Source organism: Pipistrellus hanaki, assembly GCF_964339955.1.
Source record: "Pipistrellus hanaki genome assembly, chromosome: 1".
Lineage (NCBI taxonomy): Eukaryota > Metazoa > Chordata > Mammalia > Chiroptera > Vespertilionidae > Pipistrellus > Pipistrellus hanaki.
Window position 1 is genome coordinate 23,015,814 of NC_140503.1, and position 16,420 is coordinate 23,032,233.

At 49.4% G+C, this 16,420-nt stretch overlaps 1 protein-coding gene across 12 annotated transcripts in view; it reads right to left on the reverse strand.

Annotated features, from left to right (window-relative positions):
* RGS6 (regulator of G protein signaling 6) overlaps positions 1 to 16,420 on the reverse strand; it is a 474,980-nt gene that overhangs the window by 44,980 nt on the left and 413,580 nt on the right. For all 12 annotated transcript variants that reach the window (XM_084892985.1, XM_084892988.1, XM_084892992.1 and 9 more), the window contains exons 14-15: positions 11,502 to 11,627; positions 3,289 to 3,475 (exon numbers count right to left, since the gene is read on the reverse strand). In XM_084892985.1, the coding sequence (XP_084749111.1) occupies positions 3,289 to 3,475; positions 11,502 to 11,627 (313 nt within the window). The remainder of the gene's footprint in view (positions 1 to 3,288; positions 3,476 to 11,501; positions 11,628 to 16,420) is intronic.

Sequence of the window (16,420 nt, forward strand, 5' to 3'; positions counted from 1 at the left end):
CACCAATGGGTGAGGTGCTGTTAGGGTGCAAGGAAGCCCAGGGCGGCTCCTCCTACCCCTGTACCCCTGCACATTAGCGCACAGATGGCGGCGAGGCTGGGAAAGAAACAGAAGCCACAGATGTCATCCCAAACTGCCAGGGAGGCTGGGCGGCGCCATGTCTAACAATAAGCATCAAGTCAGTTCCTTATTTCCTGGCCCCTAACTTCTATTTCCTCCTTCCTCCCTATACCCAGTGACAGGGCTAAGGTTTTATCTCCTAAACTCTCTTCACTTCGCTCACCTGCGGATCCCACAGAGAATCCAAGCCATCTGTCCTCCTACGGACATCAGAGTTGACCCCCACCCCCGCCCTTTACCCGCCGTTTTGCTTTCTGCAGTTGTGTTACCTGTGGTCAACCGTGGGCTGAACATATTAAATGGGAAATTCCAGAAACAAACAGTTCCTAAGTGTTGCATTGTCACTGTCCTGAGCAGCGTGATGAAGTTTTACTTTGTCCGGCTCCATTCCACGGGGACGTCAATGCCCACGCTGCCCGGCATCCCCACCTGTGGTCGTTCCCCGCCTTAGTAGGCACTTAGCAACTGTCTCCAGTATCCAATAGACGGTTCTGGTATCGGAGTGATTGTGTTCAGGCCACCCTCCTTTTACTTAATTATGGCCTGAAAGCGAAAGAGTGGGGATGCCAGCAACTTGGACTTGCCAAAGAGAAGCCGCAAAGTGCTTCCTTTCAGTGAAAAGGTGAAAATTCTCACCTTAAAGGAAAAAAAAAAAAAAAGGTTTCTATCCAGAGGCTGCTAAGATCTATGATGCAATGGTGAAAGAGGAGAAAGAAATTCATGCTTGTTTTGCTGTTGCACCTCAAACTATGAAATGCACCGCCACAGTGCGTGATAGGTGCTCGGTAAGCTGGGAAAGGCGTTGTTTTTGTGAATGGAAGACATGAACAGAAAGTATGTTTTAGTTGGTGACAGGTGTTGAGCCAAGGTAAAGATCTGAGCAAGGAATTCTCCCAAAACGAGTGACACCAAGCCATTTATTGCAATGGCATAGTGTCACACATTCAGTAATAGGTAAGACTAAGAACTATAAACATTACTGGAGAGAGAGAGAGAGAGAACATGTGAGTACACATTCACATACCTTTTAGTATAGTATATTATTAGAATTGCCCTATTATTAATTACTAGAGGCCTGGTGCACGAATTTGTGCACGAGTGGGGCCCACCTGGTCCACCCTGATGGGTGCCGATCAGGTCAGCTGGTAGTGGTGGGGCAATTGTGGGAGGTCAGCTGCCTGGCCCTGCTCCTTATTGGTGTGTCTGGGCGGCCAGTTGGGAATGGCCAGGGAGAGGTCCACAGGTAGTTGTGTGGGCTGATTGGAGCCGCAATTGAGCCAGCTGGCCTCCCCAGTGTGCTTCATAGTGACTGGTCATTCCAGTTCCAGTTGTTGCAATTGCTTGGCTTTTATACATATACTAGAGGCACACTGCACAAATTCATGCATGGGTGGGGTCCCTCTGGTGGCCTGCAGGGATTGGGCCAAAACCCACAGTCCAACGCCACCTGCAGCTCCTATCTGTAGCCCCCACTCATCCCAGCTCCACTGTGCCTGTTGTGGGCTTGTGCCCAATCAGTCCTGATGGGGAGAGACCTGTGCTGTTATGGCAGTGCTGGCCAGCCATGAGCTCTGCATCTGGCACCCCCCCAAGGGGAGTGGCCTGTGGGATTGGGCTGAAACCAGCTCTCTGACCTCTCCCGAGGGGTCCTGGATTGCGAGAGGGCACAGGTCAGACTGAGGGACCCCACCAGTGCAGGATCGGGCAGGGGAGGGACTGTGGGAGAGCTTCATGGTGTGTCCAGCCTATCTCACTCAGTTCTAATAGGCCAGACCCCTGTAGCAAGCTAACCTACGGGTCAGAGCATCTGCACCCTGATGGTCAGTGCATGTCATAGGGTAGGGGTGTTGAACTCAATCAGAGAAGGGGCCAAAATCTAAAATCCAGCCTAAATCGCGGGCCGAATGGTTTACTGAACAGTCATAAACTGACAATGTCATAAACTGACAACGGAGTGCAGTGATGACAGCGCGGTGCGGGCCACATTGCAAGGCCTGGCGGGCTGGATTTGGCCCGCGGGCCTTGTGTTTGACACATGTGTATAGGGAGTGGTCGTCCAGTTGACTATCTGCTCCTTGGTGGTAAGTGCACGTAACAGAGAGCGGCTGCGCAGCTTTAGCATATCATTAGTATATTATGCTTTGATTGGTTGTTCGGTTGTTCTGCTCTGATTGGTTATTCGGTCCATTTGCATATTACCTTTTATTATATAGGATAGATTGTTAATCTCTTACTGTGTCTAACTTATAAATTAAACTTTATCATAAGTATTTATATATAGGACAAAGCATAGGATTTGTTACCATATGCAGTTTCAGGCATTCACTGGGGATCTTGGAACATATCCCCTGAGAATAAGGGGGGACTATTATAGTTGGAGATCACTAAGGGCGCAGTGTAGGAGGTGGTTAGGAGTGTGAACTTTATGGTTCACACTCATGGCTCTATCAGCTTACTCTACCCACTTTGATGATTTGTGTTATGGATTCTACCACTGACTTACTACAGGACTTAAATTTTGTAAAACACCAAGAATCCCTGAAAAATATAATGCATACACAGTAGGTCCTCAGATTACATTGGAGATCTGTTCCTAAAGTGTGATATAAAGCAATTTTCGCCGTAAGTCGGAACCCACCTACATAAGCACCTATGTCACTCACATGGAGCACACACACAGCAGTAATGGGGTGAAACAGTAAAAAAAAAAAAAAAAAAAAATTAAAGATAACATGCCTTCTGATTGTCAGGAGAGAGGAGAGTGGGGGTGGCTCTCTAACCACCAGGACATTTTGGTAAATAATAAAAAACATTAAGCTCATGTGTACATACATCGAAATGACAGAACTTTTTTTTTTTTTTTTTTTTATAAATAAGTGGATGATGGCGATGTAACCACGAAACGATGTACATCGAGTCCAGCGTAACCCGAGGATTGCCTGTAACCGTAAGTTTCTGTTTCTAGGTAATAATGTAATACACCTATGCAAACTATCCTCCTGGAATTCCACTGTGCACCTACCTGGGATGGTTTCCACGGATGGCCTCATAAATAATAAAACCTGGAATTCGAACTAAACACAGGCCTGGAACTCGTGTTAAAGGGTGGGGTGGTAGCGAGGACGAATGAACACCTTTGGGTATAACGACTTAAATAGCTAAGCAAACCTGGGCATCTTCATATGTGTATCTCCCTCCATCTTTGACGTTTTGACTGGTAATCTCATAGCTGTGAGAATCCAGGTTGATTGCACTTGGAGCCCCTGGAGACAGAAACTCTTGCCAGATCTCTTCCACCCTCTTGGCCACATCCTGTAGGGGTTGTTTCTTGAGGTCTTGGACAGCCAGCCAGAACCTGAAGCAGAAGTAGAGAGACAGTCGGTTCCAGGGGGCTTAGCATCTGGGCTCTGCTGGGTGTGACCTGAGCAATGACATCTATGAGACTCATTCTGCTGCACCCTCCACTCTTCCTCGTGGCCAGTGCCCGGGTAACAAAGGCCGTAGGGACTGCTCTGAACATACAGACGGTGATATGCTATTGTGGATAAGCGGAAAGAAGTACACGTTAGAAGGTCGTTGTGCTCTGGTTACCAAGGAGAGATTTTTCTCCTTCCACATCACGGTTTCCCAACCACAGTGCTGTTGCCTTTGAGAGCAGGATAATTCCTTATTGTGAGGCCTGCCCTGTGCACTGTAGGATGGTTAGCAGCAACCTTGACCTCTACTCACCAGGTGCCAGTGGCAACCCCTCCCCGAGATGTAACAACTAAAAATGTTTCCAGACATTACCACATGTCCCCTGGGAGGTGAAGTCACCCCTGGCTGGAAACCACAGTTTCTACACAGATGCCAGGACACAGACAAAAGTGAGTTCCTTTGTCACATCTGGTTGGGATCCATTAGTAGACTCATCAAAATGAAGGAAAGATCACAGAAACAGAATCTTGGAATTCTAAAGAATATCGGAGCTGGTAGGACGCAGCTCTTCCTGTTACAGAGGAGTTGATTCCCAGCATGATGTGAGCTTATAGTAGACACTCAGTAAAGGGCTGCGGATGGAGGGCAAGCTCATCTGGAACAAAGCAGAAGGGGCGTTCATGGGGAACTTCTGCCAGAAGATTCTCCCTGGTCACTTCCATATCTCCTCTCACAAGCCCCTCAATGGCAGCGACCACTGGGGGTGCTGGGGGTGAGCTCTTTGCTGCTGAGAGCAGCAGCAACCAGAGCCAAAGCTTGAGCAATAGCTCCCGGGGTCCTAAGATGGTTTCCCCAGGGATCAGGTGTGGGTGGCACACTTGGTGTCCTGTGAACAAGACAAGGCCCGTTTCCACATCAATGTAACCTGAGGACAGGCCCCCGGCCACGTGACTCCCACAGCCACAGGCGTCACACAAAGTCGAGCCGACGGAAGGGCTGGGACAAGAGAACTGAAACACAACATGGTGGAAAACGCATTCAATCTGTCATCGGATTTCACCCAGAGTAAGATGTACTTGTTTTTTCAAAGGTTAAACGTGTTTTTCTGTTGCTGTTCACAGATGGTCTTTGCAGCCAAGTGTGCGGCCCAAAGGCACCACTTAGTGGCCAACTGCGGTAATGCAGCTCCATTCCCACAAGGAGAGAAGACAGGTGTGCGCGTTAGTTCCGTTATTACATAGAAATCTCCCATTTACTGTTTGGGATTCTAATAATCTCCATGATTTCCTTAGTGACTCTGAAGAGCACGAGTGAAAGGCAGGGAAGGGGACTTATGGCTTCGCTCAATCGAAAGATGAGGAAGCACAGTTCTGTCCCCATCCTGGCTATGCTGCTGTCTTAGAATGCATCTTTCCAGGTGTCTCTTCCCTCACTTGTAAAATGGGTACGAAATGGATGGATAAATCTGTGACACGTGTTTGAAGGATTTTCCATCCAGGTGTAAGTCTGAAATGCGGTCAGGTCCTGTGGGTGGGAGCTGTGGAGGGGTCAGTGTGGTGGCCACAGGGTCAACACTGGCCAGTATGATCCCTCAGATGTCACCTTTCTTCTCCAGCACCTGGGCAGAGCTGCCTGGGGCTCATGTTGTCACCTGCCCACCAACACCAGCCTCTTCCTTCCTGCCGCAGGTCTTGGTGCACATGCCTTCTGACGGCCAGGCAAGAGGAGAATGGGGGTAGCTCTCTAACCAGAGACCAGAGGCAGAAGTGGGTGGGGTGGAAAGGAGCTGTAGCCCTGCTCAGCTGTGCAGGTGGGCCCTAAAAACCCATCTGAAGAGTGGGTCTCCTTCCCCTGGCCAAACCCCAGGTTCCTTAGGTCTCCCTGCCCCACCCCTGGGCCTGCCGTAAATGAAGGAGGTGGCCGAGTGCATAAAGGTGAAACGGTCATTGGGTGGTGACAGCACAGTCTTTCTCCACCCGGAGGAGAGTGTTGGATGAGCAGGTAAGAGAGCACAGGGACCCAGCTCTAAAGCAGCAGCTGCTGTTGGCATTTCAAAGGACCGGAGGGCGGGGATGGTGAACAGGCAGCTCAGCAAGGACCAAGCAATTGCAGGAATGTGCAGGGCAGAGGGGAGAAGGGCCTCTTTCAGTGAGTCACCTTTGGGACGAGTTCCTGGGCTGGAGGCCACTTCTCGGGACCAGTGTCCTTCGGAGCCTACCAGACCTCCATCTCTCACACAGATGGACACTACCGGGTGATTTCCCGCTCCCTCAGTCAATGGCTCCCTGCTGCCGTCTCCTGCCCCCTTCTGTAGGCTGCTCTGAGGGGAGCCACCGAGCCCTCCGGGAAGGCCCTGAGGACCCAGCACTTCAGAGCTTTGCAGGCGCTGTGTTCCCGAGGCCTAAGTTCCTTTTGCAGAATGATGTAGGCACCACATTAATGCACATCACCCAGAGGGTCTGCAGCTGATGTAAATGGAAATTTCAGAATCAAATGCAATCAACTTTTACATTAAAAACGAGAGGATTCCCATCGTTAGGGTAAAAATAAGGATTAAAAAATAGTACAAGAAGAAACAACAAGCATGGAGGAGGAGGGGCCAGAAAGAGAGGAGGAGGGTGAGGAGGGAGAAGGAGGAGGAGGAAGAAGACATGGAGGGAGGAGAAAGAACAGGTTTAGGAGGAAAAGAGGGAGGAGGGGAAAGAGAGGGAGAAGGGGAGGTGGGAGGAAAGAGGGAGGAGGTAGAAAAAAAAGAAGAGGAAAAGAATGAGGAGAGGAGGAGAGGAGAGGAGGAGGGGAAGAAGAGGAGGAGGAAGAGGAGGAGGAAGAGAATCCGGGAGAGGAGGAGTCGGGGGATCACATCCCTAGGCAGCCGTTTCCTCTCCCCCACACATGGAGACCCTCTGGGACTTCCGTCTGCCTTGGAGATGACCTGCCTTATCCCTCTGAGGTCACGGCAAGAATGCTGCCACAGCAGCATCCTGACACCCCATGTGTGTCTGCCAGCACCGGCTCTGAAGAAGCTTTGTGTCAATTTGGAATTCAGAGCAGGCTTTGGTTTGCATTTGCCATCTGCAAGCCCACGGCTGAGCTGCAGCTCTGAGCCGGCTGCCCAGCCAGTGTCCTCGGAAGAGCCAGCAGCTCCCTCGGCACCTGGGCTGCAGCTGGGAGGCTCACGGAGGCTGCGCAGCTTCTGCTCTTATCAAAAGCCTGCAGGTACCGATGCCCCTCCAGGGTGCCAGCGGGAGGCGGCTGTCAGCCATGGCATCCAATCCCGCACTGAGCCCGTGGCGGGCAGCAGAAGGGCTGGCGGGACTGTTGTCAGGAAGGCCACCTGTCCTGCCTGGCCCCATCCTCAGGGCACAGGCAGGCAGCCCATGTGCCCGCATGTGACCTGTGCCCATGGCTGAGGAATGCGGGCAGGTGGCGGGCAGACACCGGGCTCTGCGGGCAGGCGGCCTGGGCTCAGGCACCACTCGGCTAAGCAGAGCCTGGACCAGCCCACAGTCTGGATGCTGATGCCACTGGCTTTTCTCCTTGTGGCTGGAACAAGAAAAACCATTCTCCCTCCTGCCAGGGGCTCTGGGCAGGCCCCGTTCCTAGCTTACACAGCTTTTCACAAACTAGGATGTTCGTGGGTTAGAAAAACCCAGTTCAATTGGTTTGCAGAGAAAAGCAAACTCCATGCAAACTCAGGGCTTCTGTGCCCTCTGCTGGCCAGAGACTGGGGAACCAGGGTCCAATTTGACTTTGGTGTTTGGTGGCAACCACCTGGTGCCAACATTGGGGAGGCCCCGGCACACCCCCCAGAAGCCCAGTTACGTTCACCAGGCAGTGGCTGAGCTGCCACAGATTGTCGCGGCGTGGCGGGAGTCACCTCTGTCCCGATTAACCATGTGTTTGGTTAGCGGTGAGTCCCACTGGGCCTGGTGAACCTTCCGAGGTCTTTCCAGGACCCGGGGCCGGCGTCGGAGAGGGGGGCTCTCGACACAGACCTGGCAACTCCCCCGCGCTCTGTTTAATTGCTTCTCCCCTCAGCTGACACCGCGTGGAACCGGGATAATCAATCTGCAGCTCAGAAGAGCAACCCCGCTCTCTCCGGAGGCGGCACAGCTCATAAAAAATGTACGGGGGACGCTCTCTGCTGCGGGGTCTGACTGTTAACTCCTGCCCTGCCGTGTGGCGGAAGGTGTGGTGCCGGGGAGGACAAAGGTTTGTGCAGGGAAGATGGAAAAGGGACAAAGGCTCCTGTCCTCACTCTGGGAAAGCGCAGAGAAGGGAGAAGGGCGGCCTCAGCTAACTCCCAGGAAGTCCCTCCTTCAGCACTGGGAGGGGGCAGGGCGGGGGGGGGGGGGGACTTGGTGGGGGAGAGGCCACCTGCCTTCCAAAGGCCTGGACCAAACAGCTGTGTCCAGGGCCCTCCCAGTCCAAACGGAGCCTGAGCTCTGCTCTGGGTGCCACGGGGAGTGTGCTGTCCCATGCGCTGTCGGAGCAAAATGTGCTGGCCACCCCTGCAGGCCCTGAGCTAGGTCCTCCTCCCTCCCCACTCACCCCCACAGACATCTTTCCTTAAAAGGACCAGGTGACCCCTAAAGGACTGTGTGACAGAGACTGTGTGTCTCTTTGGAGTCCCCTGTTCTGCATTCTGAAGCTCTGGTGTAAGTTCGGCCCTCAGGCTCCTGTATGGGCACCCCGATGCTGTGCGAAGATGTTGTGATCCCAGTGCCCCTTTCCCTGGAGAGACGCAGGGGAGCACAGCAAGCCAGGCTGAGGGGCCCTTTGCAATGCATCCAGGTGCATTCTGGTCGGTCTCTCTCTGTCTCTCTCTCTCTCTCTCTCTCTCTGTCTCTCTCTCTCCTCACATGTTCCAATGCCAGTTGCCTGGGATCCTGACCAATCCTGAGGAGCAGGGCTGAGCCTGGCATGGCCAACACAGCGGATGAGCAGGTTCTCCGAGCTGTGCCATCTGCACAGCTCCGGGCACTGCCATTCTCACGGCCCACGTGGAGGTGCACCTGGCCCAGGGTTAAACCGATTTAGCACCCAGTCCTCGGGACCCGGGTCAGGGCAGGTGCTAAGCCAACACAAAGGCAGGAGAAAAACTGCCTGGCGATTAGTCCTGAAGTTGTGTGATTGAAAACTGAGCTTCGCTCCACATATCCAATTATGCTGAGTATCATGAAAGTGGAATTCGGACCTCCGGAGAGGATTTAGAAGCTGTTGGCCCATGCTGTTCATCTCTGGCTATTCTATATTTTCTTTGTCCTCTCCCTCGACAGGGATCAGAGAGGCCCCTCCCTAAGTCTGGATTTATGCATGCAATGGAGATCAGTCACCAGCATGCTTTCGCGTGCTTGCACACACTCTCTCCCCAGGCTGAGTGCAGCCCTCCTGGCGCGGGAGGAAGCGGCTGGCAGAGGTGCAGAGGTAATGGCAGGCGGACGCGCTGAACATCTGCCAGGCACACACTCCTCTACGCACGCGGGGCCTGCAACATGATGCATTGGGAAACTAGCCGAACTGTCAGCCGGGTGTGGCTACACTCGGCGTGGACAAAGTGGTGCCGAGCCACAGGCCTCCTGCTCCTGGGCCCCACACAATGACCAGGATCCTGTGGCCATTCTTCAAAGTCTCTGTAACGATGCAGGTGTCAGAGGGTCGTAGGTCCACTCACAGGCCGAGAAATAGTCAGGGAAAGGAGGCCTCTGGACCACTCTATCTTGAGGACCCACGGGGGAGGGGAGGACAGAATGAGAAGGGGAGATGGAAAGGACTTCAGGGGCAACTCATGGGGACCCGGCTGGGGTTGGAATCTGGGGCTGAAGTGGCCACACAGAGCAGCTGCCTGGATGCCTCAGCTGGCCACAGAAGGCATGGCTTTCCATGCAGGACCTTCATCCCAACACAGCCTGCGAGGCTGGTCTGGACCTCACCCCACATAAGTTTTAATGTCCAGTCTTCCATTACAAGCACCCGATTTGGAACTGAAGCAAAGCCCTGAGACGCATTCAGTGCAATGCCTCAGCAAGGAAGGAACTCGTGTCATAAGCCGAAACAGTTACTCGGCCTTATCTGGTTTACAATAGGGACATGGCTGCCTGGAGAGGCATCGAGACATACAGTTAATTGCCATCTACAAGTTCTCCCAAGTCTTTATGGGTCAGAGGGTCATCAGCTTAGAGTTCTCTCTCTTCCTTTTTCCTCTGTCAGTATCCTATTCGTCTATTCTGCCTTGTATTCATCCCTCCCTTTCAAAACACTTCTAACACGGTTCTTAGAGTTTATACTTGTTTATATTCATCTCATGATGTCAGAGTTTTCCGTGTCCTTTCCTCGGCAACCTACAAAGGTTGTTGCAGGTGAAGATCATGCATCTTGCCTTCCCGGGTTCCCTCAGAAACGTCCGTGGGGCTTGCTATGGAGGAGGTGTGTAGTAAATCTAATTTGATTGATGTATGGGACTGATATGGTCTCTCACTCCAAATAAATCATAGGGGCTTTGCACATGAACACTGCAGCAGTCAGATTTTTACCCACTGTACATGCTCTAACTTTTCAAAGTTCAAAAACCTTTTTAAAAGTTAAAGCCTTGAGCCAAAACTGGTTTGGCTCAGTGGATAGAGCGTCGGCCTGCGGATTGAAAGGTCCCAGGTTCGATGTACCTTGGTTGCATCCACATCCCCAGTAGGGGGTGTGCAAGAGGCAGCTGACTGATGATTCTCCCTCATTGATGTCTCTAACTCTCTATCCCTCTCTCTTCCTCTCTGTAAAAAATCAATTAAAAAAAAAAAGTTAAAGCCTTGAAACAAGGCCATTGGAAAATGGGAATTAACCTGCCTAAAAGGGAGAACCTGGCACCAAGAAAACGGGGAATTCCATCTTCCCACTGAGATGCCACCAGTTGGCTAAGACCACTAACGGGTCTTTCATAAGTTACGTATTCCGTAGGTCTGTGCTTCTACATGGAATACAACGAAAACCTGAATAAAACACAAGTTCTCAATTTTTCATAATCATGAATCCTTTCCTTTTTAATGCAACCCCTTCCCTTCCTCTCAGTGGACCTCACCTTTCGGAAGCCTTATGTTTTCTTCTGAGTAGTAGTGATTAATACATTAGTACATTTTCCCTTATCTTGATGTCCTAGTCCAACAGTCACAACGAGATGTTCCACTCACATCAGGTGACCAGGATAACCACACGAGTTGATAGCTGTCCCCCAAAAGAAAAGCTCAGGTGTTAATGAGTTTTTGCAGTTACGTCTGCAGTGAATGAGTGATATTTGCTCTTGCTTTTTGAAATGCTGAGACAAGATTGATGTTTCTCTCTCCCTTTTTGTTCTGGTTGGCCTGTCAAATATTCAGGATCCCAGACTTGGGAAATTCAGGAGAGAGTGTCTGCACTGTCTTTCCTCTGAAACACTCTGGCTCTGTGGTTTTACTTTATTTTTTTAAAATATATTTTTATTGATTTCAGAGAGGAAGTGATAGGGAGAGAGATAGAAACATCAATGATGAGAGAGAATCATTGATTGGCTGCCTCCTGCACACCCCCCACTGGGGACTGAGCCCACAACCCGGGCGTGTGCCCTGATGGGAATTGAACCATGGCCTCCTAGTTCATAGGTTGACACTCAACCACTGAGTCATGCCAACTGGGCTAGCTCTATGGTTTTAGTTAAATGGTGGTGTCATCAAATCCATTTGCCTATCTACTTGTTATTAGAGACATGTTTCCAATAACTTGAGGAAGTGCCATCTGGACTTGAACAACAATAAATGCTGATGTTATAGGTGCTAATATATGGTGACAGCCAATCTACATATAGTTTGTCTCCATTTCAACCTTCCACAGATCAGCTGGAATTTGTTTGAACACTAATATTTTATTGAAACAGGGAGGCAGAAAGAGAGGATGATTATGCAAATTCCTTCACACACAGCTCAAATCTTTGAGAGATTTACCTGAGGTTTTCTGAACTGAATTCCGACTCCAGGAAGCGTAGAAACTGGTCCCGTCCCACCTGGTCCTTCAACATCTCGTCGAAAGAGAAGCCCCATCTCTTTACTCGCTGCTGGCTGGGCTCTTTGCTTTTGGGGGGAAACAAAGGTTTAAAAAGTGATCAATATCAGGCAAAAACCCGTGTCACATTCTCTCCAGCAAGTCAAATCTATTTTGCTGCTGCATGCCAAAAAGAAATTCCACAAATTTAAGTGACAGTACGAACCTTAATTGTAGACTTCTGTATACCAACATCAGCCAGTGGTAGAGTCTCTTTAAGGAAGGCATTTAGGGTAGGTTCACCAGGAGGCATGCCTACTGGCTCCTGTCCACAGGAGGGACAACCCCACTGATTCGGCTTCCGGGGACATTCCTGTCAGTGATTGGCCTAACTCTTGACTCCATCATTTTTTATTTTTTTTTTTTTTAAATAACTGAGGATGCCTTGTGAATCCAACCACTCATCAGAGACAGTGTCCCCACCTCTCACCCCTTCCTCAACCCACTTGGAAGAAACAGAGCCCTGTTCAGATCCGAGTGATGTGTCATTGGTCAGAAATGAAACAACTCATCTAGGATAAAACCTGCTCACTCATTCAGAAGCAGGATGCTGTGTTCATTTATCAATTTTAACAACCACCTGCTCATGGTGCTTATGATGTTCTAGGAATTTCACATCTGTTAACTCACTGAACCCTCACAACTACTCTGTAAAGCACGTACTGGCCTCACCCCATTTGGCAGATAGGGAAACTGAGGCCTCATGATAATTTGCCCAAGGACACTAAGAAAGTCAAATCTCAAGTTCAGACAGTGTGGCTCCAGAGTGCAGCTCCTAACTCTGTGTGGGCATCACATCCACGTGACCCTCCTCAGACCCATATGGTGTGGGCGGGGAGGTTTGGAGGGAGAAAGATGCTGGTCTTATACTTTTGGTTTGGAAAGATGCAAATATTTCCTTCAATTCTGTCTTTCCATTTACACTTCACTTGCCGTATTTATTCCCCTGACCCTTTAAGAAGCAGTAGAGTCCTAGTTCACAAGTCACATGCTGGAATCTCCCAAAGAGTGGTCTGTGGACTTGTGGGGAATGCCACCCAATCTCAGACTCATGGGATCAGAATCCGCAGGGTAATAAGATCCCTCGAGATCTAAGTTAAACTCTGAGAGGCTATTGCTCTAGCAATACTTATTTTTCCTCTTTTAAAATATTGACATTTGCTTTTCATTATTTCTAACAGACATTAAGTCAATAAAATCATTTCCTTGTGGGTTGACATAGTCTCAATATTTATTTTAGAAAATTACACGTAGTAAAGGAGAGCAAAAGCATGTGTGTTGAAAGGTTTGGAACAACAAGTAGCCCCAGACCAGCACTGCCAATTGAACTTTCTGTGATGATGGAAATATATTATGTCTGTGCTCTCCGGTACGTAGCCACTAGGCACACGTGGTTCTTGAGAACTTGGGTAGTGTGACCAAGAAGCTGAATATTTAACTTTAAATGATTAAAGTTCAAATGGAAGTGGCCGCATGTGGCTAGTGGCTACTGTTTTGGAAGGCACAGCTCTGGACTTGCACAATTCAAGCCCAACCCTTCGTTTCTGCACTAGACATAACCACCAGCAGCAGGACTGTCTAATTCTGAAATTATGTGCTTGGGCGCAGGATGCCTCTGTGCACAGCTCTGCATCTCTAGGCTTAGCCCAGCAAAGACGGAGGAGAAGACTAAATTGACCAGGTGACCCACTGGGAATTCCATAGAAGATCTCTTCCAACAAGCCAGGTTGGGCTTTCTAGAACAAGCCAAGAAGACAGGTCCTGGATTCTCTCAAACTCAAGCCACAGAACCAATCCCACTCACCAGAGTTTAGGAGACAAAAAGTACTGCTTATAAAGAAATCTCCCCTGCCCGGCCAGCATGGCTCAGTGGTTAAGTGTTGACCTGTGAACCAGGAAGTCATGGTTTAATTCCTGGTCAAGGCACACGCCTGGGTTGTGGGCTCGATCCCCAATGCAGGGCATGCAGAAGGCAGCCGATTAATGATTCTCTCTCATCTCTGATGTTTTAATCTCTCCCTCGCCCTTCGTCTCTGAAATCAATTAAAAAATCTATTGAAAAAAAGATCCCCCTAGGGTTGACGTTAGCAGCAAATGTAAGCCCCACAGAGCTGCAGGATATTGTCTCTTTCTGCCAGGGTCAAGCTGTTGCCTGGGATGGGCTCAAGCACCTGCTCTTTGCCTGCCAAGGTCGCAGGGTCTGCACGGATGGTGCCGGTGGCAGTTGCATCCTCGTCAAAGGCTGTGCCTGAGGGCTAGGTGTTGAAAGTCTCTGTGTTTGTAGTGATTGCCTCTTGGACATATTCTCACCACATGTGCCTCTACTTTCTGGAACTCAATCTAGGAGTCCTCACTCCCTCCATCAGATTCATTGGTGGTGGCAGGGGTGGGAGAAAGGCCATTTTGGGGATGGGCCAGAAAGCTTGGGTATCATGCTAGATGGAGAGTCAGAGGCCTAGCACAGAGGTTGGGATGTCCAGAAAGCTGTAAAGTCAGCCTTCAGCAGAAACAAGGACGTCTGGAGAGACGAGATACCCTCGTGTGGTAGTTTCCTAGGGTTGTTGTAACAAAGGACCAACAACCTGGCTTTAGAGAGTAGAAAATTATTCTCTCGCAGTTCTGAAGGCTAGAAGTCTGAATCATGCTTTCTCTGGAGGCTGTTAGCTTCTGGTGTGGCCAGCAATATGTGGCATCCTGGAGGCTGTTAGCTTCTGGTGTGGCCAGCAATACGTGGCATCCTGGGCTTGCACATGTATCACTCCGTCTCTGCCTTCATCCTCATATGGTATCCTCCCTGTGCATCTGTGTCCCTGTTTGCTCTTCTTACAAAGTCAGCAGTCATACTGGAGCAGGAGCCTACCCTATTTCTCTGTGGCCTCATCTTCACTGCTTGCATGGCAACAGCTCTATTTTCCAACAAAGTCATATTTGGAGGTTCTGGGGAGGAAATGAATTTTTGGGGTGACACTATTCAGCCTAGAACATCAACTATCCATTATTCACAATCAATCCTTTTTCTATACCTAGATGCAAGTCCATCTGGCCATTGGAATCTAGTCCATTAAAAGCTTTTGGGATGAAACTTCTCTAGATGTGTGTTGCTGGCATTACTTGAGTATTTCTAAACATCTTCCCCTTTAAGGTTCAAGAACAGATCTGAACATGTTGCTACTACTGAATGATCTCTGTGGTTATAAAATAATTCTGAAAATTATTCCCAGGAGACTGGTACAATAACTCTCTCTTGGCCCAATTCAAACAAATAATCACCGGAACTCACAGCCCCTTTTATTTTCATCCATTGTGCAGAAATGCTTCCTTATGCAATGTTTTTATTATGGTTCTGTATCATCATTTGGCTGTTTAAGGGTTTATGTTCAGCTGTCGCTTGAGCCCTTGGAGGGCAGAAACCATGTGTTGTGTGCCTTTGATTCACTACCATGCTTTTTACACAGCAAGTCCAACACTGGGAAGAAATCAGTAAGACGATGTGTGTAGTGACATGGGTGATGTGACATTATCCTGAAGGTATTTTCTACTTGCTTCCTAGATATCTTTTTCTAGCTCATCCTTGTTCTCCATGCCCCCGATCTCCCCAAATTCTTGACTCCCACTGAGGAGCTCAAACCAACACATAGCAAAGACAGGTGGCTCTCCAAAGGACTCTGGCTCTCATTACCGCTGATCTATCAACTCAGAACGTAGCACGTAGTAGGTTCACAAAATAGATTTGTTGCATTAAACTAAGAAGAAGAAAAAAAGCTTATATTACTGGTCATCTCTAGCCTTTGTTTCATGGATGGGAACCATGGATGGGTTGAAGTGGGATGTTGTCCCTGATCCCTAATTGTGCTCTTCCAAAGACAGGTCCCCAGCCACTGCCAGCATTAGTGTGTCTGGGGATGTCCAGTGGGGAGAAGAAACAGGCCTTCACAGGCTCTCTTCACGTTCACATGTATCTCAATAACCTGCTTCTGCTTGAAGGTGGACAGAACGCTGTAGGTGTTAGGCTAGGCACCGAGATTAGAGTAGAAATCTGAACAATAAGAGCAGAACCAGAGCACTAGTTGTAGGGACAGGGGGCACCCACCTGGGGACAGAGCTCTGATAGGCTATAATAAACCAACAGGTCAGGTGGCCACCATTTCCCCAAACTATCACATGCTTCTTCATTGACTTTCAAGAAAGAAGGAGGAAATCCCAGGGTTATTATCGGGAACTAAGTTCATGTATTCATCTCTCCTCCTTTCTCAACCAATGAAGTGACCAAAGAAATAATCACTTTTCTGTCTATTCTCCACCAAACCTATACTTTTTGAATGCCTACTGTGTGCCCGATCTGGGTCTAGGTGCTAAAATAATTTTAAGTCCTAAAGTGCTATTTAGGAAGAGAATTGGGGGAGGGGGGAGGGAAGGGGATGAAGTCATATGGAATGAATGGGAGGAAGGGGTGGTTACTCTAAATGGAGGGGTCACAGAAGACCTTTCTGAGGAAGGGATACCAATGCTGAGTGAGACTCTGTGAACTGCACCAGGAATTTTCAGATTGTTCTGTGCCTCAGAATTGCCTAGGAAGCTTGCTGAAAACAGACCCCCAGCGCATCTGTATTTTTAATGGGCACCCTGGGTGATTCTAATGCGCCCTGTATTTTGAGAACTAGCGACCCACACAATTGCTGAGGGAGCCCTCACCAGCTCCTGACATAGTCCATCTGAACCAGGGCTGCACGTTGGAATCACTTGGGAGGATGTAAAACAAAAACAAAAACCAATGCCTCATTTCCAGAAATTCTGAGTTAATTGGTCTGGGGTGGAAAGTAGG